The following is a 23,352-nucleotide window of genomic DNA, read 5'->3' on the forward strand; positions in this document are numbered from 1 at the left end:
CTGTTGGGTGTAAAGATAAAGAGGAACCCATGGGAGAAATAGGAAAAGGCAAGCAAAGGAGGAGGTGATTCAGGAGAGATTGTTCCAGAGGCCATGGGAGGAAAGAGCTTTAAGAATAAGTGGGCACCAAGGTCAAATGCTTTCAGAAATTCACGTGACATTAGGATTAAAGGATTCCATTTGTGATGCAGAGAGGGCTGCTGTGGTTGGTTTGCTTTGAGCTGCAAGATAATGGAGCACGTTAATATCCTAAAGGGGAATGAGCCACTGCAGAGAGAGAGTTTTAGGGTACAGGAGCAAGAAGATAGAGGATGGAACAAAGTTCCTAATTAAAGTGAGAGATCCACCTAAGGAAAGTGGTGGGATCCAGAGCACGGCTAGAGGGATTGAGGCGACCAAGAAGGGAGAGATGGACACAGGAGTTGTTGAGGATCAATTCACGAAATTATCAAGAATTTGAGGAATTCACAGGTGATAGTTTCTATCTTTTCTGCAAAATAAGAATCTAATGTCATTTGCGAAGAAGTAAGCAAGAGACCCCCCTTAAGCTGGAGGAGGCAGAAAGGCAACAACCATGAAGATGGAGAAGTCAAGCCATCTGGGTAGAATTACCCAGTCCTGGCTTCCAGCAGCCCATGGAACCAGGGACTTGAACCAGCCCCAGCCAAAGATTTTCTCCCAATTCTATGCTTCCTGGGTTCTGCTAAGTTTTCACCAGGCTTTTTTTGGTTTGTTTTTTTTATACAAAAAAGAGAAGAGGGCTTCCCTGGTGGCGCAGTGGTTGAGAGTCCGCCTGCCGATGCAGGGGACATGAGTTCATGCCCCGGCCGGGGAGGATCCCACATGCCGCGGAGCGGCTGGGCCCGTGAGCCATGGCCGCTGGGCCTGTGCGTCTGGAGCCTGTGCTCCGCAACGGGAGAGGCCACAACAGTGAGAGGGCCGCATACCACAAAAAAAAAAAAAAAGAGAAGAGACTTTCCGATATTAGGGGAGGGGAACTAGAGTATAAAATAAAGTTAATTTATTTTCAAAGCACAGATAACATTTTCTTTTAAGAGTTAGTAGTTGAAGTGCAATGGAAATATTAAAAAATACTAGTGATTTTTTTTTAAGTGGAGGAGACCTAAATATTTAAGACTCCCCCATCCTTTAAAAAAATTTTTTTTTGGTCAGTTATCTCAAATTCATCTGATCTCCTATTACCTCAGCTTTGGAAACTGCCCGCCACTGACACTCTGGGACAACACAGACAGGCTGAACACAACTTTTTGACCAAGAGCTGAACCAGATGTATTGTAAGAGGTTTCTATGTATTCTGAGAATAATTGGAACCACACTTTTTGGAGTTTCTCTCCTCCTTGGAATCACAACTGCTTATATTTTTGGCTACCAATTTATCCAAACAGATAGTTACTATTTCTCTTTTGGACTATATGGTGCCTTTTTAGCATCACACTTCCCATTCCAAAGCCTGTTTGCCTTTTTGGAGCACCGAAAAATGAAAAAATCTCTAGAAGCCCCCATTAAGTTGAACAAAACTGTTGCTCTTTGCATTGCTGTATATCAAGAAGATCCAGACTACTTATGGAAATGTTTGCAATCTGTGAAAAGGCCAACCTACCCTGGAATTAAAGTTGTCATGGTCATAGATGGAAATTCAGAAGATGACCTTTACATGATGGACATCTTCAGTGCAGTCATGGGCAGGGACAAATCAGCCACTTATATCTGGAAGAACAACTTCCACATGAAGGGTCCTGGTGAGACAGATGAGTCACATACAGAAAGCTCACAACATGTCACCCAGTTGGTCTTATCCAACAAGAGTATTTGCATCATGCAAAAATGGGGTGGAAAAAGAGAAGTCATGTACACGGCTTTCAGAGCACTGGGACGAAGTGTGGATTATGTACAGGTTTGTGATTCAGACACCATGCTTGACCCTGCCTCATCAGTGGAGATAGTAAAAGTTTTAGAAGAAGATCCCATGGTTGGAGGTGTCGGGGGAGATGTCCAGATTTTAAACAAGTATGATTCCTGGATCTCCTTCCTCAGCAGTGTGAGATACTGGATGGCTTTTAACATAGAAAGGGCCTGTCAGTCTTATTTTGGATGTGTCCAGTGCATCAGTGGACCTCTGGGAATGCACAGAAACTCCTTACTGCATGAATTTGTGGAAGACTGGTACAATCAAAAATTTATGGGGACTTCCTGGTGGTCCAGTGGGTAGGACTCTGTGCTCCCAATGCATGGGGCCCGGGTTCTGTCTCTGGTTGGGGAACTAGATCCCACATGTATCTGCAACTAAGGATCCCACATGCCGCAACTAAAGACACGGCGTGAGCCAAAAATAAATAATAAACAAATAAATATTTTTAAAATAATTTATGGGCAGCCATTGTAGTTTTGGAGATGACAGGCATCTAACAAACCGAGTGCTGAGCCTGGGCTATGCAACAAAATACACAGCTCGATCCAAATGCCTTACTGAAACACCTAAGGGAGATCTCAGATGGTTAAACCAGCAGACCTGTTGGAGCAAGTCCTGCGTCCGAGAGTGGCTGTACAATGCAATGTGGTTTCATAAACATCACTAGCGGATGACCTATGAAGCAGTCATCACTGGGTTCTTCCCTTTCTTTCTCATTGCCACAGTAATCTGGCTCTTCTACAGGAGTAAAATTTGGAACATCCTCCTTTTCTTGTTAACTGGCCAGTTAGTGGGTCTCATAAAATCATCTTCTGCCAGCTGCCTTAGAGGAAATATCATCATGGTCTTCATGTCTCTCTACTCAATGTTATACACGTCAAGTTTACTTCCCACCAAGATGTTTGCAGTTGCAAGGATAAGCAAAGCTGGGTGGGGCACATCTGGAAGGATTGTTAATTTCATAGGACTCATTCCAGTATAAGTTTGGTATACAATCCTCCTGGGTGGTGTGATTTTCACCATTTATAAGGAATCTAAAAAGCCATTCTCAGAATACAAACAGACAGTTTTAATTGTTGGAACATTGCTCTATGCATGCTATTGGGTCATGTTTTTGACACTGTCTGTGGTTCTCATCAAAAACTGTGGCAGGCAGACGAAGGGACAACAGTATGACATGGTGCTTGATGTATGATCTTACATTTGATGTTTGTAGTTACAGATGCAGACACACACAAAACCTTAGTTCCTCTAGGGACTGTACACAGTTGTGGCATCAGATAACACCACCAAAGGAGACACATCACTGCTGCTGGGACTTGAACAAAGACATTTGTATGGGTTTATTTTAATTCTGCCAAAGTAAAATGATACATGAAGAAGAAGAACTCACATTTAATCTGATACTTCTATGAAAATGGGAAGAATTCTTTGTGTTTTTTTTGTTTTTGTTTTTTTTTTTTTGTGGTAGGCGGGCCTCTCACTGTTGTGGCCTCTCCCGTTGCGGAGCCCAGGCTCCGGACGCGCAGGCCCAGTGGCCATGGCTCATGGGCCCAGCCGCTCCAGGGCATGTGGGATCTTCCCAGACCGGGGCTCGAACCCGTGTCCCCTGCATTGGCAGGCAGACTCTCAACCACTGCGCCACCAGGGAAGCCCAAGAATTCTTTGTTTATGCACTTTTTCCTTATTGTACATCCACCTAACAGTGTTTTGCCCTATATACCTCACTAGTCATGCTTTATGTGGGTAACCATGAAAGAAGAGGATTTTGGAAACTCAAGGAAAAGTTCTTTCAACATATACAACTTAACTTATGGACTGTGTTGATAGATAATTTTTTTTTTTTTTGCGGTACGCGGGCCTCTCACTGTTGTGGCCTCTCCCGTTGCGGAGCACAGGCTCCGGACGCGCAGGCTCAGCAGCCATGGCTCACGGGCCCAGCCACTTCGCGGCATGTGGGATCTTCCCGGACCGGGGCACGAACCCGTGTCCCCTGTATCGACAAGCGGACTCTCAACCACTGCGCCACCAGGGAAGCCTGCTAATTTTTTTTAAGAAAGTGTTTTCTGTTTAACTCTACCAAATGAAAGGCCGAAGGAAATTTTACAGGCCATTGTCTGTGCTGTATTTTTATATAATTGTACTGTTTTAAATTTTTGTATGCCAATTTTAAAACAAATTTTGTATATTTTATATTTTACTTCTCTGCCAAAATACACCTGTTCTTCCTTTTTTTTTTTTAAATAAAATAGGTTCTGAAAAAATTCATACTTAAAAAATTTCTAACCAAAATGTGAAGCTTGGTTGACTGGTGTTGTTCATGATAGAAAGAATAAAATGTTTCTCTCTCTCTCTCCCTTTAAAATTGAATAGTTTGTTTCTGTGGAAAAGTATTTAAACTTTCAATATTTTAACTTTTTTTCATTTCTTTAGAAAAGGCCAATATACCTGTCACACTTTGGGAGGAGAAATTCATACTTATGTGTACAAAAAAGAAGTCACCGAAAATCAAGGCCAAAGGGGTAGAAAAGTACAATTTTTTCATAAGATTGAAATAAAAGGGAATGCTAGTTCTCAAAAGAAAACACTAGGCATCCAGCAGTGGACAAAATCTGGGTAGTAAAGATAGTCTTTGGAGATTCTCACAGTGTTCTCCCAGGCTAAGTAAAAAGGAAAGTGGGAAAAATTATCTGTACAATTTGGACAAATACAAAGCAGTTCATCATTTTGTTCTGTGACCTGTATTCACTGGATCCTGTCTATATATTGAACATACTTTACCCACCTTTTTTTTTTTCCAGCTTGTCAGTTCACTTTACATGTTAGTATGAGGTTTATGCGGGTGAATGGGATAAATTATAATAAGGCTAAGGCATACAGATTCAAAATTGGCAGAATCAAGCTCCACATGTCCTCTTTAACTTTCTACGGAAGATTTTTTCTGAATACACAGATAGTTGCTTCATCTCTTCTGTTCCTGGCCTACATAAATGTGTTTACATAGTAGACATGATATCAAGGCTTAATAGTTATATCAAGAATTGGCATATAAAAAATTGATGGACCAGGTACCCTCAGCCTTGTTAATTTAGCTACTCTGGGGTCTCAGTTATCCAGTTTGACTTTTGACATGACCCATCTTGCCTTGTAGCTGGTGCTGTGTAAACCTGTGTTTAAAAACACAATTGAACACATGAAGAGTTGCATAAAAAGTATTGTGATGAAGCATAAATGTGGAGAAGTATTCAACCATGTGTTTCTTGTCTTTCTGCTTCCTTTTTATGCAGACACCTATATTCCATCCATCCTGCTTAAGAAAAAACTGCACATTCTACCTTCAGAGTACAAAAAGTTACATAACGTTCTACAACTTAGACTCTCACTGATTGGAGATCTTGTGAGAAACAAACAGACCATGCCATTAAATGAGACTAAAATTTGAGTTTGCCTTTTTGACTATTTATGTTCTAAGTTAAGCTTTGATAACATTCAAATGTCAAATTCTCTCATTCTCATAAAACATTGAATTAATTGCCTATATTTATTCTAGCAATTATTCAATGTATTTCCAGTATAGGATGTACAGTATAATTGAATTTTTTTTGTAAATAAGATATTTTTGATAAGGAAAAAAAAAAAAGAATTAAGCCGGAGAGATAGGATAGAAAGTGAGAGAATATGGATGTTTTGGCCCAACTATTGAGGGGGATGGAAAGGGTTGCAGACCAGGGATATGAACCCTATTCTTGGTTGAATGACAAGGTGGATGAGAGCTCCAGCTCCTGCCTTGCCCAGAATCCCATCTCTAAGGATGAAGCACTTAGACCCACCTCTTTGATGCTCCAACTACACCCCTACCTTTGACCTGGTTCTTTGTGCTCTAGGCTCATCCCCCTTGGTCAAGGCTCTGGTTTTTTCCCACTTGTAACAAGGACAAACTATAGTGTGGCAGATTTCCCAATTCTGTTGTAATAGAACAGAACTCTTTAAAAGCAAATGTGCTGGAATTGTTGGTTACATAGAAAAAAAAATGTATCAGCAATTCAGTTCAATGACATCCTATCATTATTCCTTTTTCTTTTTTTCCAGGGGTCTACTATGCAACTGCATACTGGATGCCTACTGAGAAGAGAATACAAGTCAAAAATGTCCTAGACAGGACCGGGGATGCCTACGGCTTTTACAATAACTCTGTGAAAACCACAGGCTGGGGCATCCTGGAGATCAGAGCGGGGTACGGTTCTCAATCCCTGAGCAATGAGATCGTCATGTTTGCAGCCGGCTTTTTGGAGGGTTACCTCACTGCCCCGTAAGTACCCAGTCGTGGTGGAGAACTGCCAGGCAACCTCTGTCCCTTTCTTTGCCCAACAGTGGTTTTTTCTTCCTGGCATTGTACACTAGAATTGAAACTTTGCCATGGTCTTTCTTATATGATAGAAAGATTATCAGAATTACATTTGAACCTGTAGTAGTCATACCTGCCTAGAAGGAGCAAAGCCCCCAATTGTGACACATTTTAAAATCTTTCCCTCTCATGAAACTCTTTTAAAAGACTGCTAAGCCATTTCATCTTTCTAGTCATTTATTGTCGGGTTGAAAGCAAATGGAATAGCTCTTTGAGGACCACAAACAGAGAAGATTAATTCAAAATAATAATAAAATGTAAGAGCATTTATTTTCAACCATCTTAGAACAATACTTTCAAGTGGGGGAAGATTTTAAACTGAAATTTTAATGTCTAACATGAATGTCCTTTCCAGCTCTATTGTTATTTAATTCTTCCCTTGTCTTATGGAAATAACAAAAAATGTACTTAGAATAATGCAATCATGACTAATCCTTTTTAGAGAACAGATCTTTGAGGAAAGGAAAGTTACAACTCATTTCAACAAGCCTCATTCTTCCTTTGATATAAAATGTCTTGAGGACGTGGCTTTCTTCTTTTATGCTCTGTGACCTAGATTGTTTTTTTTTTTTTTTTTTTTTTTGCTTTATAACAAATTTAATCAGTTATACATATACATATGTTCCCATATCCCCTCCCTTTTGCGTCTCCCTCCCACCCTCCCTATCCCACCCCTCCAGGCGGTCACAAAGCACCGAGCTGATCTCCCTGTGCTATGCGGCTGCTTCCCACTAGCTATCTACCTTACGTTTGGTAGTGTATATATGTCCATGCCGCTCTTTCACTTTGTGTGACCTAGATTGTTGAGTGCAGTTTAACCAAACCTTATTTTGCACTTACTATGACCATCTTAGTCATAGTAAATGCAGTGCTGATATTAATCTGTTTCTGAGTACTGGCAATTATATCAAATGTTGAATGACTACTGGACTGTGGCTGCTCTTTTTAAAAATTTAAACCAAAAATTCCTGTTTTTTTTTTTGCGGTACGCGGGCCTCTCACTGTTGTGGCCTCTCCCGTTGCAGAGCACAGGCCCCGGACGACGCACAGGCTCAGCGGCCATGGCTCACGGGCCCAGCCGCTCCGCGGCATGTGGGATCTTCCCGCACCGGGGCACGAACCCGTGTCCCCTGCATCGGCAGGCGGACTCTCAACCACTGTGCCACCAGGGAAGCCCCCCTGGTTTTGTTTTTATACCAAATTTTTGTTACCTTACCATACAATCCCCTTAATAGGGGACTCTCAATTTGGAGGTGTAGAAAACTTTATAAACTAAATGCGATTTAAAAAACATGTTTAAAACTGTATTCAACATGTAAAAATCTGAACTTTTTCTTTTCCCCTACAAATCTTTATTTCGGGACCCACTGGTTTCTGATTGCATTCTTTAAATTGTGTTGCAAGTTTGGAGAAATAATTCAGATTGAAGTTGTGTGAACATAAACATATTCAATGAAGTCATGCATAAGATACATATGAGTTATTAAGGGAAGCTATGTAACTTGAGTGGAGCATCTCTAATCTATGTTAGAGATGCTAACATAGATTGAATGTTGAGAGCCTAAGCTTGTCTTCCTTGGACTTTGGCATCACTACTAGAGAGCTCAGGGAGTTTGACCGAGGAGACTTCTGACAAAAGTGACCCTTCCGGGGCTTCCCTGGTGGTGCAGTGGTTGGGGGTCCGCCTGCAGATGCGGGGGATGCAGGTTCGTGCCCCGGTCTGGTAGGATCCCGCATGCCGCGGAGCGGCTGGGCCCGTGGGCCGTGGCCGCTGGGCCTGCGCATCCGGAGCCTGTGGTCCGCAACGGGAGAGGCCACAACAGTGAGAGGCCCGCGTACCACAAAAAAAAAAAAAAAAAGTGACCCTTCTGTTATTCTTATGTCTCAGGAAAACCTAAGTTTTAACATCTCACTTTGGGAAGTAGCTTTATCATTTCTGCCTTATTCATAATATAAAGTACTGCCCTATCCTTGAGTCCCTTTATCCATGACCACAAGCTGTGCGGCTAAATAAATAAATAACTGCTACTATGTAAAAAAAAAAAAAAAAGAAAGAAAGAAATACAACCAAAACCATCTTTAGAAGGGCATTTCCCAGAAGCTCCTTTTCAGAGGCTGTCATTCTGACTGCATTGCTGAAAAGTCCAATAAGTAGGGGAATTTCTGAATCAGCATGCATTCAAAGGCTCTGCTCTGTGCTTCACTCAAAGCTCAGAATAGTGGGATGTGACCCGGCAAGCTTAAAACAGACCCCTGGCAATGGGTTTGGGAAGAGGGAAGAGACAGAGGTGGTTACCAGTTTCCTGCCTTCCTCTTCTGATATGGTCTAGGAGGTGAAGGCTTACTACACGTTCTGTTGCCCAAGAGTTTAATTTGGAGGAAGGAGAAACGCCAAACGGAGTAAAGAATCAGGGCTCACAGAGACAAGAGCTCTGGCAGGGAGATAGGGCAGAGGGGAGGCTGGAAGAATTCACGTGATTGAGACTCTCAAACCCAAGGCGCCACCCAGGAAGGACTGCAGCAATAGGCACCCCGTGCACTGTCTCAACTGAGCAGAGAGGCAGTGGGGCTCCCTCCGAGCAAAGGTATCCAGCATTCTCTGAAGCAAAGCAGAAGAGCTTAAAATGTCAACCCTCTGGAAGTTGTGACTGTAGCCACAAACCAATGGCGGAGAAAGAATACAAGTCATAGGCTAGTTTTTTGTTTTCAGCTACACAGGGACAGTTGTATGAGAAGCAATAGCATCTTCATACACAGGCATCATTTTATCAATTTAAAACATATATTGCTGGGGACTGTTTTGCAAAGGACAATTCCACCTACCAAGACACAACCTTGGAGCCAGGGCAGAGAAGGTGAGTTTGTGCCAGAGGCCAAAAGAAAGAACTGCCTTGTTTTCCTCTCATCTTGCAGAGCTGCTCAGGCAGCTGCCAAGAGCAGTGGGAAGGATAGCGCTGCCTCGTTTTTCCACATCACCACATTTAAAATGGAGAGGTGTGCCTTATATTCTCCCGCACCTCGGGAGGAGATGTGTGAAAGGACGAACATCGTGGGATGAACGACTGAGATAGGCAGATAAGGACGCTGGTTTGACGGCCTCAGAAAATATAATTTGCTTTTTCCAACCTATGAAGCACTCGAGAGACCAAATCAAAACACAAAGAAATACGTTCAAATCCTCCATCACTGCCTTCGAAGCGCGCAGCAATTTGTTGCTTCTTTGAGCTTTTACAACACTTTTACGACACTACCCCGGGCCCGCCCTCTGTCCTGTATCCGGAAGCTCCTGGCCGTGTTCCTGCGCGGCTCCTGCAGGGTAATCTCACCGTGTGCAGCGGCGGCAGGTCCACCAGGGCCACAGCCTGAGGTAGACGTTCATAATTTTCAGGAGCTTCTCTCGCTGTCTTGCTCTTCACACTCTCTTCTCCCTCTTCTTCCACTGCCCCACCCCCGGCCCCTGAGGAGCCCCTCACTGCGTGATGCGCCACGCAGACGTGCATTCCGGAGGGGCCCCTGAGGCTTGGGGTGGTGCCCCTTCAGCCTCCCGCACAGCCCCTTCCTAGCATCTCTCTCTTTTTTTTTTTTTTTTTTTGCGGTACGCAGGCCTCTCACCGTTGTGGCCTCTCCCGTTGCGGAGCACAGGCTCCGGACGCGCAGGCTCAGCGGCCATGGCTCACGGGCCCAGCCGCTCCACGGCATGTGGGATCTTCCCGGACCGGGTCACGAACCTGCGTCCCCTGCATCGGCAGGCGGACTCCCAACCCCTGCGCCACTAGGGAAGCCCCTAGCATCTCTTAGAACTGTGATTCCTGAGAGTCAGATGCTGCCTCTTCCGTCTCCACCTATCAAAATCCTGCTCAACCTCCAAGAGCCATCTCAGATGCTCTCTTCTTTTTGTTTTATGCTTTTTTTTTGAAATTACAATATTTCATATGTGTGTCAATATGATGCTACATCATATAGCTGTTAGAAATGACCCTTTTTTAATACATCTTTATTGGAGTATAATTGCATTACGATGTTGTGTTCGTTTCTGCTGTACAACAAACTGAATCAGTTATATGATGCTCTCTTCTTGATGAAGCTCTTTCTGATTCCATTTCCACTGGATCGGAGCCCCATCTCTCCCCTCCACCACCTGTTAGTGCCTTGAGGACAGGGTCCCCATCTTACTCATCATTATATACCCCAGACGCCTGGCACAGCACTTCTCCCCCCCAGTGGTTACTTAACTACACGCTTATGAAGTTTAATTGAATCCTGTTGTTGTTCCAGTTTTATGAGAGATGCATCGGAAGTGTCAGCTACGTATTTCCATGTAATGCATTGTCTAGCAGCCTTGGCCAAATGGAATTTCTGTCTTCATTTTTTTTAACTCTACTGGGTGGCTCCCTAACAGTTGCAAATTAAGAGTCTCTGATGGCTCACTAATGATGTAAAAGCTGATAAATAGTCATTGATTTTTAATAAAATAAGTCAGGAAACCTTTCTGGAAAGAATGGTGATGGGGGTGTGAGGACCTGGTTTGCTCTAGTTTTTAACAAAGTGGCTGATCTCTTGTGTTGCTGAGGCACATGCAGGAATGACCTCCTCTGGAATTACCTAGCCAGTTTGGGTGCCACAATTCAATGCGACACACCCTCATTATACTACCTTGTGCCGGGCTCTGGGGATAGAGAGACAGTGGGGAGTGAGTTCCTGAGTACTCTCTCCACTCATTTTAAGGTAATGTGTTGACACAGCAGTTGCTAAAACTATGATGAAAAGAGGTTCCAGCAAGATTATGGCACAAGTAGAGAGACTAGTCAAAGGCAGAACCTTTTTGGGCATTTGTCTTACTATCAAGAGATACTTCAAGAATCTCCTCCATACCCCCCAACTTGCTCCTTCTGATATTAGAAACTGAATATGGCTCCAGGTCAAGGCTGTAGCCAAAGCAAAGATGCGTAAGACACAGTCACACCCTCAAAATGATCAATGACCCATTAACTGGTAATTATTTGGGACTTAACATGAACCACAAAATATGATGATGATGATGATGATGACTAGCACTTATATTTATATATATATACACACACACATATATATATATAATTTAAAATATGCCAGGCATTGTTCAAAACATTTTATATATGTTAAATTATTTAATCCACAGCCACGCTGTGAGGTATATATTATTACTATCCCCATATTACTTATGAGAAAACTTGGGCACAGAGAATTAAAGTAAGTAGCTGAAAGTCACAAAGCTAGTAAGCAGCAGCCAGAATTGGAAACCAGCTGTCCAGCTATGGAGTCCGTGCACATGCACACACATACACACACAAATGGATTAATCACAATGGGAAGTACTAAAGGAGGCTGATATGGTGTCAGACCCAGGAAGTAGGAAGTTGAAACAACTAGGAAAGAGTAGGAGAGGTCACCTGACAAGCACTAAATGATATGGCATTAACAGAATGCAAAAAGACTCAGGGAAAAGTAGGTGTCCATATGTCTTTGTGATTGTCACAAAGTGTGTGTGAGAGATGGAAAGATGGGCAAAGTCTTGGCCAACTTAGGAGGAAACTTATTGACTTTACACACCACGGGAGCTGAAACGAAATCTAACACATCCTTGACATGGAGACTGGTCTTGGCTCTGTTTGATGAGAATTCGGAAGCATGGTGAAGTTGGGAATCCTACTTATGGTCGTAGAGCCTACAAGGAGTGGACCAAGCTTTGAGTTCAGAATTCAAAGCCACTGCTCTTATCTGCTGTCCTGTGTTGCTCCAGCACACAAAAGTATAGGGCCCCAGGCTCAAAGATCAGAGAAGGGCCTCAACCTTCTCAGGGGACTGTGAGTGGATTATGTTCCTCAGGGCCCCTGGGTGGGGCAGGATCAGGTGAAGCCTCCACTTCTGATCTCAAGGTGCAGGTTTCTCTTCCCCAGCTCTGAATATCACTCCCCCACCACCACCAAAAAAGGAAGAAAGAAAAAATTTTAATAATTCTGGCCTAGTTACCCTCCTTTATCTACATCTGTCTTTACCATTATATGGACCTCCACAGCAACCACCCCCAAGTCAGGATGAATGTTCCTCTGTTTCAGGGTTTCTCAACCTCAGCACTTTTGACATTTGGGATTGAATTATCCTTTGTTGTGCATTGTAGGAAGTTTAGCAGCATCCCTGGCCTCTACCCACTAGATGCCAGTTGCACCTTCCATCCCCCTATTGTGACAACAAAATATGTCTCCAGACATTGCCAGATGCCCCTTGGAGGGAAAAATCACTTCGGTTGAGAAACATAGCCCTATATTGAAATAGACTGAAAAATTGAGAGGATCTGGAACTCTGGTTGGAGCTGGGCAGGGTGCAGTGATGGAGACTTTAGGTAAAAAGTATGAATTTTTGTATCTTTACCTGAGTGCGCATTGGTAGGTCAATAGCCCACAAATTATTTTTTCCAAAAACAGGGAACTTTATTTCCATTTAAATCATTTTAATTTTAAGAGCCCATTCCTCTTCACGGCAGGAAATGTTACCATAGTCATTTCAACAGGAACAAAATGTCATTGAAACTGAGTCAATCCAGAATGTGCCACTCCTCTTCCAAACACTTTTGTCCAGAATGGATTGGTGTTACTGAGGCATCTTGGAGGGAGGGGAGATGTTTAAGCAGTGGTTGTCCAGTGTCCTTCTCTGGCACATTTACTGAAGTGGAACAGTCTCATTGAGTCTTTAGCTGGGGTGTTTCCCCACCTGACATCTGATGAGGCTTCCATGGTCTCCCTGGTCTCCAGTTGCAAAATCAGTGTCATCGAGGTTGCAGTGGTCACCCCAAGTGTAAGTCCTCTGCCCCCAGGAGGTCCATCAACTCCCAATGTCCTCTTATTCCACCCTAGGCCTGACAGGAAAGCCTTTGGCTGCTCCCTGAAACTCATGGAGGGGTGCAGGGGTGCTGCGTTTGGCTCATGAGCCCAGACAGTCCTGGCAGCCACCGCTACTTCCCCATGCAACCTCAGAGGGAAAACTGAAGAGCTTTTGCTTCCCTAAGCAACTAAATCAAGTCATCCCACTCACCTGGAGTTTCTGCATTCCATTCACCTGAAACATGAGGCCAGGGCAGAGGGTCCCTTCCCTGTCACCCACATACCTGTCTAGCTTTATTGCTGTCCTCTCCCTCAGTTTTAGAGATGATAGAAAAGGGACCAACTTGATAGAAGAATAGGCGTGGCAGCATAAAAGATATATAAACAAAATTTAAATATGATAATTCAATTTTTTTTTTTTTTTTTTTTTTTTGCGCTATGCGGGCCTCTCACTGTTTTGGCCTCTCCCGTTGTGGAGCACAGGCTCTGGACGCGCAGGCCCAGCGGCCATGGCTCACGGGCCCAGCCGCTCCGCGGCATGTGGGATCTTCCCGGACCGGGGCATGAACCTGTGTCCCCTGCATCGGCAGGCGGACTCTCAACCACTGCGCCACCAGGGAAGCCCTGATAATTCAATTTTTAAAAAATATTTACAGATAATTTGAAGGAAAAGCACTCATGAAGTTTGTTGAATTCAAGGACCATAAAATAAAAGACTTCAAAGGATTTTAATGTTCTTTGCCTCACTGGCAATAAAACTCTATTCTCATCTCATCAATTTCAGTTCTGGAAACTATTAGATAAAGATATCTAAAGTTCCACAGTGCTGGGGGCCAAATTCCCATTTTTGGAAGCTGAGTCACCTGCTCACAGTGCTGACCTCTAGGTCGATAAAAAGCATCAGATAAAAACCAGAACTCAGACTTGAGGTAAACTTCCAGTCCGGAGGGTGCAAGGGGCGCATAATTTGACCGACTTTGCTCCAAACATAGAGCAAATAGTAGACAAAATGTATAGAAAGAGAGCATCATGGTAATATAGCTGGGCCCCCCCCCAAACAAGATTAAAGATCTCTTGAACCAGAAATGAAGCAGAAAAGTGATGGGGTATGGATCTGCTGGGCCCTTGGCATGAAGCAGGCAGAGACAGCCACCCCGGCTGGTGGGTGAAGGCCTCTGTGACCTGAGAGAGCTGAATCAAGGCTGGGAAGCAGAAGTAACCTTGCTGCTTTGGACTGTTTGGAAAATAGGCGACAGAATAACTTCTGCTGATGTGCACTCTGGTGTAGAGATTTATAAGAAACCGTGAGCTTGATGGGAGGCGGGGCTGGTTCCAGGACACATATTCGTGCAGCATTCCATAGGAGAGAAGTCCCCCAAAGCCGCTATGAGACCTGGTTCTCAGGGAGTCCGATGGAAGTACCCAGAAGAAAATGAGAGGCAAGAAAGAGGGAGGGAGAAAGGAAGGGGGTGGGGGGGGAAGAATTTAAGAATGTAAACAAACACATAACTTAAAATGCCTGAATACCAAGTTCAAAAAAGCACAAAGAAATTGAATGCTAAGAAAAAGCAAAATCAACAATAAAGTCATTAATACACTCCAGATTAATTTTGTAGATGGGTTTAACAAAGACTTTAAATATGCTTAAGGTACTCTAAGTTTGAAATGAAGGAAAACTTGGAAATTCCCTGGTGGTCCAGTGGTTAGGACTCTGCGCTTTCACTGCCGAGGGCGCAGGTTCAGTCCCTGGTTGGGGAACTAGGATCACTCAAGCTTCAGGTCACAACAACAACAACAAAATATATGTATACACACACACACACACACACACACACACACATATATGAAGGAAAACTTGAAAAATTTATGGAACAAAAAGGAAGAAATAAGACAGGTAGATATTTTAAAAGAACCTGCTTGAAATATCATAAATGAAAATTATGGAAATTAATTTTTTAACATATCAGTAAGTGGGCAAACCCTGGACTAGACCAACTCAGAGAAATAATTTCTGAATCAGACATTAGTGTTGAGGGATTTATACAGTACACTGCCCAAAAAGAGAAAGGGGTAAAAATAATGAGAAAGCTGTTATTAAACAGAGAAGTTTGATTGAGAAACTCCAACATATGTCTGTTAGGAGTCCCAGAAAAAGAAACTGGAGGGAATTGCAGATGAGCAATAGTTGACAGGGTAATAGTGAGAAATGATCAAAATTGAGAAAGACACGAGTCCTTAGTTGGAAGACACAGCCTATTAAATTGCTACAACACAGAGGATGAAACTACAGAAACTTGAGGATAAAGGGAATAATTTTAAAAGCTATCAGAAAGAAAAACATTGATTACAAAGGAATCTCAGCTTGACTGACAGCATACCTCTCATTAGCAACAATAAACCCAGAAGATCTGAGGATGATATTTTTAAAGTACTGAGGAAGAATAACTAACTAGAGTTGTAAAACCGTTTAAATTATCCAAGAGCAAGGGCAAAATAAGGATATTTTTAGATACATAAGTTAAAATATTTTACCATGCACAGACTTCTATTAAACTATTATAGGACATACATTAACAAAAATAGCAAGAGGGAACATTTGGGATATAAGGAACAATAGTTAACACAAAAAACAAAGAAGTTAATAAAATTTGATTGTAAAAGTTAAACAATAAAGTTTATTTTAATATTTTTTTAATTGAAAAGGTAAAGCTAAATCTTCGAACAATAACATGATGGATGATGTCAATGGGTAGGTAAAGCTTGCTAAAATATGTGTGTTTGGAGGAGGAGAGAAATAGAAAATTCATTTAGATTTTGTATAAGAATTCCCTGGCAGTCCGGTGGGTAGGACTCCATGCTTCCATTGCAGGGGGCACGGGTTGATCCCTGGTCGGGGAATTAAGATCCTGCATGCCACATGGTACTTCCCCCCCAAAAAAAGCCATTTATATTTTATAATAAAATGCATAATAATGAATGTTTTCACAATTTTTTTAATGATGATCACTAATGGAATAGAAATGCAGCTGACCCTTGAACAATGCTGGGGTTAGAGACGCTGAGTCCTCACCCCCAACCCTGCACAGTCAAAAATCCTCCTGTAGACTTACGGTCGGCCCTCCATATCCAAAGAGTATGTATTTGCTGAAAAAAATCCATGTATAAGTGGACCCTTGCTGTACAAACTCATGTTGTTCAAGAGTCAATTGTACATTTTTTATAAAGCTTCTAAATTAGCAGAAGTAAAAAGAAGGATAATGAAAATGTTATTTAAACAGGGAAACCATAACAGAAGGACAAAAAAAAAGGATGGTAAATGGAAAACAGAAGGGACTGCAGAAATAAATCCAAGTATATTAAAATCACAACAGATGTAAATGGATTATTTTCATCAATTCAAAAACGTTTAATTGAGGAGATGTTGTTCAAGGATACAGACTTGCAACTAGTAGATAAGTCCTGAAGAGCCAACGCACAGTATAGTGATTATAGTCAACAATACTGTATTATAAACTTCAGAGTTCCTAAGAGATTAGATCTTAATTGTTCTCACCACCAAAAAGAAATTCCAATTACGTGACATGGTAGAGGTGTTAGCTGATGCTATGGTGATAATCACATTGCAATATATAAATGTATCAAATCATTATACAATGTGGTATGTCAATTATAGCTCACCAAAAATGTTTACTGTATAGCATATGAGGGACATTTAACTTTTTAAATAAGTTTTAAAGAATCTCAAATAGCCAATAATGCTGAGGGGAATGGAAATTAAAACAAAGAATCATTTCAGGTACAACAGACTGTTGAAAATTTGAAAGTCTGACTGTGCCAAATGTTGGCGAGGCTAAGGAGCAAGGAGAGATCTAACATGTAGTTGGGGAGAACGTAATTTGGTACAATCACTGTGGAGAACAATTTGGCAGTATCTAGTAACTATAGGTGTATAGAATATTCACCCCAGAAATTCTACTTTTATATGTATATGTATATATACACATACATACTAGAAAAACAAATGTGTAAAAAGAGACATTTACAACAACGTTTGAAGTTGCAGTGTAATAGCGAAAAATTAAAAACCAGTTAAATGTCTATCATAGGACTGCATAAATGAATTTTTATATAGTCATAACATGGAATACCATCAACACATGAAAAGAATAAGTTTAAGCTGCAGATGATAACAGATAATTCTTTTAAAATATCATGTGGAGGGCTTCCCTGGTGGCGCAGTGGTTGAGAGTCTGCCTGCCGATGCAGGGGACACGGGTTCGTGCCCCGGTCTGGGAAGATCCCACATGCCGCGGAGCGGCTGGGCCCGTGAGCCATGGCCGCTGAGCCTGCGCGTCCAGAGCCTGTGCTCCGCAACGGGAGAGGCCACAACAGTGAGAGGCCCACGTACTGCAAAAAAAAAAAAAAAATCATGTGGAGAAAAATAAACAAGTTAGGGTGGTAGATAGTATGATCTTATTTATATTTGTTCTGAAACATGATTAATAATAATATACATTATTTATGATTAAATATGTAGAGAGAGATGGTATAAAAATGTGCATGAGAACAATAAATCACTCATTCAAGACTGCAGTTGCCTCTGGGGAGAAGGGAGGACAATTAGTGTCAGCGGTTGAACTCTATCTTATATTTTATATCTTTTTAAAAAAATATGAAGCAAATATGGCAAGATATAATGATTTTATGTAGTTGGGTAGTGGATACTTGGGTGTTTGTTATATTCTATGCTTTTCTATATGCTGGGAATATTTCCCAGTTTTATTTTTTTTAATTAATTAATTTATTTATTTTTGGCTGCACTGGGTCTTCGTTGCTGCGCGCGGGCTTTCTCTAATTGCGGCGAGCAGGGCCTACTCTTTGCTGCAGTGCACGGGCTTCTCATTGCGGTGGCTTCTCTTATTGCAGAGACCCGGCTCTAGAGCACAGTCTCAGTAGCTGTGGCGCACGGGCTTAGTTGCTCCACGGCCTGTGGGATCTTCTTGGACCAGGGATCGAACCCTTGTTCCCTGCATTGGCAGGCGGATTCTTAACCATTGCACCACCAGGGAAGTCCCAATATTTCCCCATTTTAAATTGTGCATTTGATTTATAAAATAAGATAGGGAAGGTTTGCCATAGGGAACATCCCAGTTAGCCAAAATACTGGGTAATTTACTGTGATGGGAAAATACAAGAAGAAAAATAGAAATGTAACAATTTTCATCTCTCCTTTCAGACATATATATGACCACTTCACAAACCTCTACCCACAGCTGATTAATAAACGTTCCGTGGTGGATAAAGTACAGGAGTTTTTAACGTAAGTATAATAGCTTTCCTCTTCTCATTGCTGTTGAGGCTTCAGGGCTTGAATCTGTCTTTTCAAACAGCAATTTCTCCTTCACCAATTTCTTTTCCACCTCTTAGGAAGGACTCTGGAGTCGTTCTTGTAGTTAAGTATAACACCTTTTGGTGATGGCATGAAAACTGGTTGTGGACAAATGCCTTCTAATTTGTGCTCTTTCAGAGGTCAGGTTGAATGTCCCATTATCAATTGCTGACGCAGCTAGAGGAAGACCTCACCAGTGCGAGACAGGCAAAGTCAAACCCCCGGATCCCTTCCACCTGGGGGCTCCTCTCCTTGCAGAAATCCTTCCCCCTCCCTCTGAAAGGTGCTTCCATTTCATGGACCTGGTGACTCATCCTAGCTGGGGAGTTAGCTCATATCTAAAGTTATAATTCTTATCATCCTCTGAGAATATTTCCATTTTAGTAAAGCTTTCTGAAGACTAATAATTCTCAATATTCAGAAAATTTGTTTTATATTTGTGGGATGACAGACTATGAGACTAATTTGGGGATAAAGGAGCTCTTGGGTTGGCCCTCCAAATTGTATACTAAGGGACCCCTTCGTTGGATGCTAAGGTCCTACAGAGCATCTGGGCTAGATCCCATGAAGCAGTGACACTGTATTTTTTAATTGATCTAGAGATAGCCGGAACACATCAGAAATAGCTTTTAGTATACAAATTTATATCAACTCATCCTGCATAAAGTGCAGACAACAAAAAGAGAAGAGAGAATGAAAGGACTATTAAAAAAAAAAAGACTTTTTCCTAGGACAGAGGCATTGAGGCTGTTATTAGCGACAACTGGAATAGGGCAAACCATAAACTATGAAAATGATCTGAGAGAAATACAAACAAATACAAACCACCCTGTCCTTAAGAGCTTTTGTTTTTTCCTGTTGTTTATCACTTCTATCTACAAAGTAAAGTTAATCAACTTGTCCTTACCGATTTAGTGAAACATGATTTTATATAAGATATATTTGAACAGTCTATCCTCAACTTTCTTAGGTCTCAGTATCACAGATAAGTAAATATTACACCTGTGTTTCTAGATAGTTCTAGATAGAGCATGGGGGAAGTTATAATGGAAGAGCCATAGTCCTTGGGAGAAATTAAAAATCATTTAGGATTTGCTTTGATATCCTTTCAAAGTGATTGAAATGTTATAAGATCCAGAATTTAAATTATACTAGCTAGCATAAGTATCTGAATATATCATCTCTAAATACCTGAGTTTAATTTAGCTTTGGATGAACAACCATGGAGACCTCTAGTACAAATCTAATTTGTCTTCCAGGAAGCAAGATCAGTGGGCCCGGGATAACATCAAAAATTACAAGGATGACCCATTTTGGAGACACACAGGCTATGTTATGGCACAAATGGATGGGCTATATGTAGGAGCAATGAAGAGGGCTATAGTAGAAGGAACAAAGGTAAGATTTTTTAAAAGCTACTCAGGATTTATGGTATGGCAAGAATATTGAAAATTATCTTTAAAATTATTGATACATTCCAATTAAGGAGAAGATCAAATTAGGACTAGAGAATAAATTTCTTGCTCAGAAGAACTGTCTTATCTATCTCATTGCTAGCACCTGACTCAGTGTCAGGTTAATTCACAAATAAACCAGCTTGTTTCTGTGTTCTTTCAGTCTCATTCATGCTATACTCTGGGGTAGGTTAAAGAGCCCCATACGAATGTGCTGGCTATTTAATTAACCTAATAAAACAAGTGTTTTAGACAATATGTTTGTTAAAGAAAAATGTCTAGGTTTTATAAATTGTACAAGTTCTATGCTTTCATCCTCCACAGTACGCACACACACACACAAACATGCCCATGCATCATAATTTTTTTGAAAGGTTTACTGAAGCATTGAGGATAGAAAGGTACCATGTAATATACTTCCAAAAATTAGGAAGATTTTATTTCCTGGGGGTAATATATATACCACACACACACACACACACACACACATACATACACACACACTCACACTGGACAAAATATATAAAATGACAGTTTATAGAAAATAGATGCAAAAAATACTCTTAATCATATGAACTTGGCCTTGCTAATAAAATTAGAAATACAAATTAAAATCATACTGAGAAATACTTTCTCTTTTATCAATTTGGCAAAAATTCCAAAGTTGAGAGCATACTGTGTTGGCAAGGCAATGGGGGGAAAAATGGGGGGGAAAAGATACTTTCCTAGAAGACTGGGGGGAATACAAAATGGTGTATCTGCTATGGACAGGAATTTTGGCACCCAGTTCCAAAATCACACACTCATTTATCCTCTGACCCAGTAATCCCATTTCTAGGATTATCACAAAGGTTCACTGGCAACAATGCAAGCCTATTCATCACAGATAATTTATAAAAGACTGAAAACAGCCAAATACATGGAAGACTGGCTACATAAATGATGTAGCTGTAAACAAGAATAAGGTGGATCTCCATGTACTATTATGGAATGACCTTCAGAATCTGTTATTAAGTGTAAAAATGGAAAGACCAGTGTATATCATGTGCTACCTTTTGCATAAGAAACTGAGATAGATAGATAGATAATACATAGATAGATTTGCTCATTTTTTCAAGGAGAAACAACAGTGAAAGAATAAGCCAAGGGCTTCCCTGGTGGCGCAGTGGTTGAGAGTCCGCCTGCCGATGCAGGGGACACGGGTTCATGACCTGGTCCGGGAGGATCCTACATGCCGCGGAGCGGCTGGGCCCGTGAGCCATGGCCGCTGAGCCTGTGCATCCGGAGCCTGTGCTCCACAACGGGAGAGGCCACAACAGTGAGAGGCCTGCATACCGCAGAAAAAAAAAAAAAAAAGAATAAGCCAAAAACTAAAAAATAAATGATTACCTATAGAAGAAGGAAGAAAAGAGAGTGGAGGGAACAGAAATGAAAGCTACATTTCTCCGAATGTAACTTGCTTTTTACATTGACTTTGGAACCATGTAAATACTGTTCATACTTATAAAAAAATTTTTAAAAGCAAAGCAGTTCCTAAGATCTGAAAACAAATTGACACAAATATACCTAATTGTGCATCAAGTTTGTGGCATAACCATACGGACAGCAGTTACTTCAAGTGACCTTAAAACACATTTACTGCTGTACATCCTCAGTGGAATAGATGCTACAGACAAGAAGAATCACCAAAACCCAAACCAAAACAAATGACCTTGAATTGTAACCTTACTTTAGTAAAAATATTGATATTGCTATTTTGAAATTTGGTAGAGTTCACTTGATACAGTAAGATAAAAGCAAATAAGTATGTTAGATAACAAGATTTTCAGCATAAGAAAAATCAATGGAGTAAAGATCCTGTGTTTTTGTTTTTGTTTTTAAGTTGAACTATAGGTAACAAAATCATTACTTTTAAAAAATACACGTTTCCCAGGAATTCCGTTGTGGTCCAGTGGTTAGGACTCAGCACTTTCACTGCTGTGGCCTGGGTTCAATCCCTGGTTGGGGAACTAAGATCCTGCAAACCTAAGATCCTGCAAACCTCATGGCACGGCAAAAAAAAATAATAATAATAAAAAGTACATGTTTCCTTGCTTTGTCCCTTGAAAAAGCCTGGAAGTAATGACAATAGCCTAGACCCAGTATCATTCAGTCTTTGCTAGGAGGATACGACATAGGGTAGGCAACCATGTCTTAAGACACAAAAGCACTAACCATGAAGAAAAAGATTGACAAATTCAGCTAATTAAAATAAGAATTTCTTTTTATCAAAAGACAGTATAGAGAGTGAAAAGATAAGATGTAAACCAGGAGAAGATATTTGCAATACATTTAACTAACAAAGGATTCGTATCTAAAATACATAAAGAACATCTACAAATTGTTAAAAAGAATATACTCAGTAGAAAAATGGGCAGTGGGCAAAAACATCGAGAGGAATTTCATGGAAGAGGAAATACACATGGCCAATAAACTGGTGAAGAAATGCTCTATTTCAAGAAAATGCATAGTAAAACCACAGTGAGATCCTATTACACACCAGAACTGGGAAATCCCAAGCACTACTGGAGTAAGTAAACTATTACAGCCACTTTGGAAAAGAATTGGACATTACTTGAAACATTTGAGGATAACACATATTCTACAACCTGGCAGATCCACTCAGATGTTACATACTTTCTTGAACATGGGGCCCAAGTACATAAAAGTTCACAGTACCATTGTTTTGCTGTGAACTGGAAACACCCCAGATATTTATCGTAAGTATATTGTGACACTATATATTCATGTAATGGGATACCATATAGGAATGAAAATGAATGAACTATTTCCACATGATCAACATTGATAAATGTCAAAAAATAATTTTGAGCAAAAGAATGAACACAGTATGATTCTATTTGTACATATTCAAAACCAGGAAGAGTTTTTAAAATACTTGTTTAAGGATTTATACATAGATGATAAAATAATACAAAGCAAGTAATGAACAACATGAAATTTAGTAGAGTGGTTACTACTGGTAGGGAAGGGAAGGGAAATGAGATTGGTGGCTTCTAAGGCACAGCTAATATTCTATCTTTTAAAAACTGTGAGGTGGGTAATAGGAGTTTATTATTTTTCCTTAAACTGTGCATATACATCTTTATTCTTTCACATGTATGGTATCATTCTTAATTTTTAAAATAAAGGCAAAATATTTAAAAGCAAATTACAAACTGAAAGATATATTGCAGTTCATCTCGGAGACAATGAACTAATCTCTCTAATACTTAAAGAACTCTTAAAAGTAGGTAAACAAGAATAACCTAGTAGAA

The 23,352-nt window shown here is 40.9% G+C and overlaps 2 protein-coding genes across 2 annotated transcripts in view; both read left to right on the plus strand.

Annotated features, from left to right (window-relative positions):
- Positions 1-23,352, plus strand: part of PLBD1 (phospholipase B domain containing 1) — a gene marked incomplete at its 5' end in the record, with an annotated part of 56,329 nt that overhangs the window by 10,326 nt on the left and 22,651 nt on the right. The window contains 3 exons of the mRNA XM_079715326.1: positions 6,020-6,239; positions 18,429-18,512; positions 19,841-19,979. Coding sequence (XP_079571452.1) covers positions 6,020-6,239; positions 18,429-18,512; positions 19,841-19,979 — 443 coding nt within the window. The remainder of the gene's footprint in view (positions 1-6,019; positions 6,240-18,428; positions 18,513-19,840; positions 19,980-23,352) is intronic.
- On the plus strand, positions 1,289-3,125 carry LOC307060796 (hyaluronan synthase 2-like; the record flags this gene model as incomplete). The annotated part of the gene is given in 4 exon segments (XM_079715558.1): positions 1,289-2,214; positions 2,396-2,594; positions 2,598-2,909; positions 2,913-3,125. Coding segments are annotated over 4 exon segments (1,650 nt in total).

This window comes from Hyperoodon ampullatus (genome assembly GCF_949752795.1).
Source record: "Hyperoodon ampullatus genome assembly, chromosome: 11".
In the NCBI taxonomy this organism is placed as follows: domain Eukaryota; kingdom Metazoa; phylum Chordata; class Mammalia; order Artiodactyla; family Ziphiidae; genus Hyperoodon; species Hyperoodon ampullatus.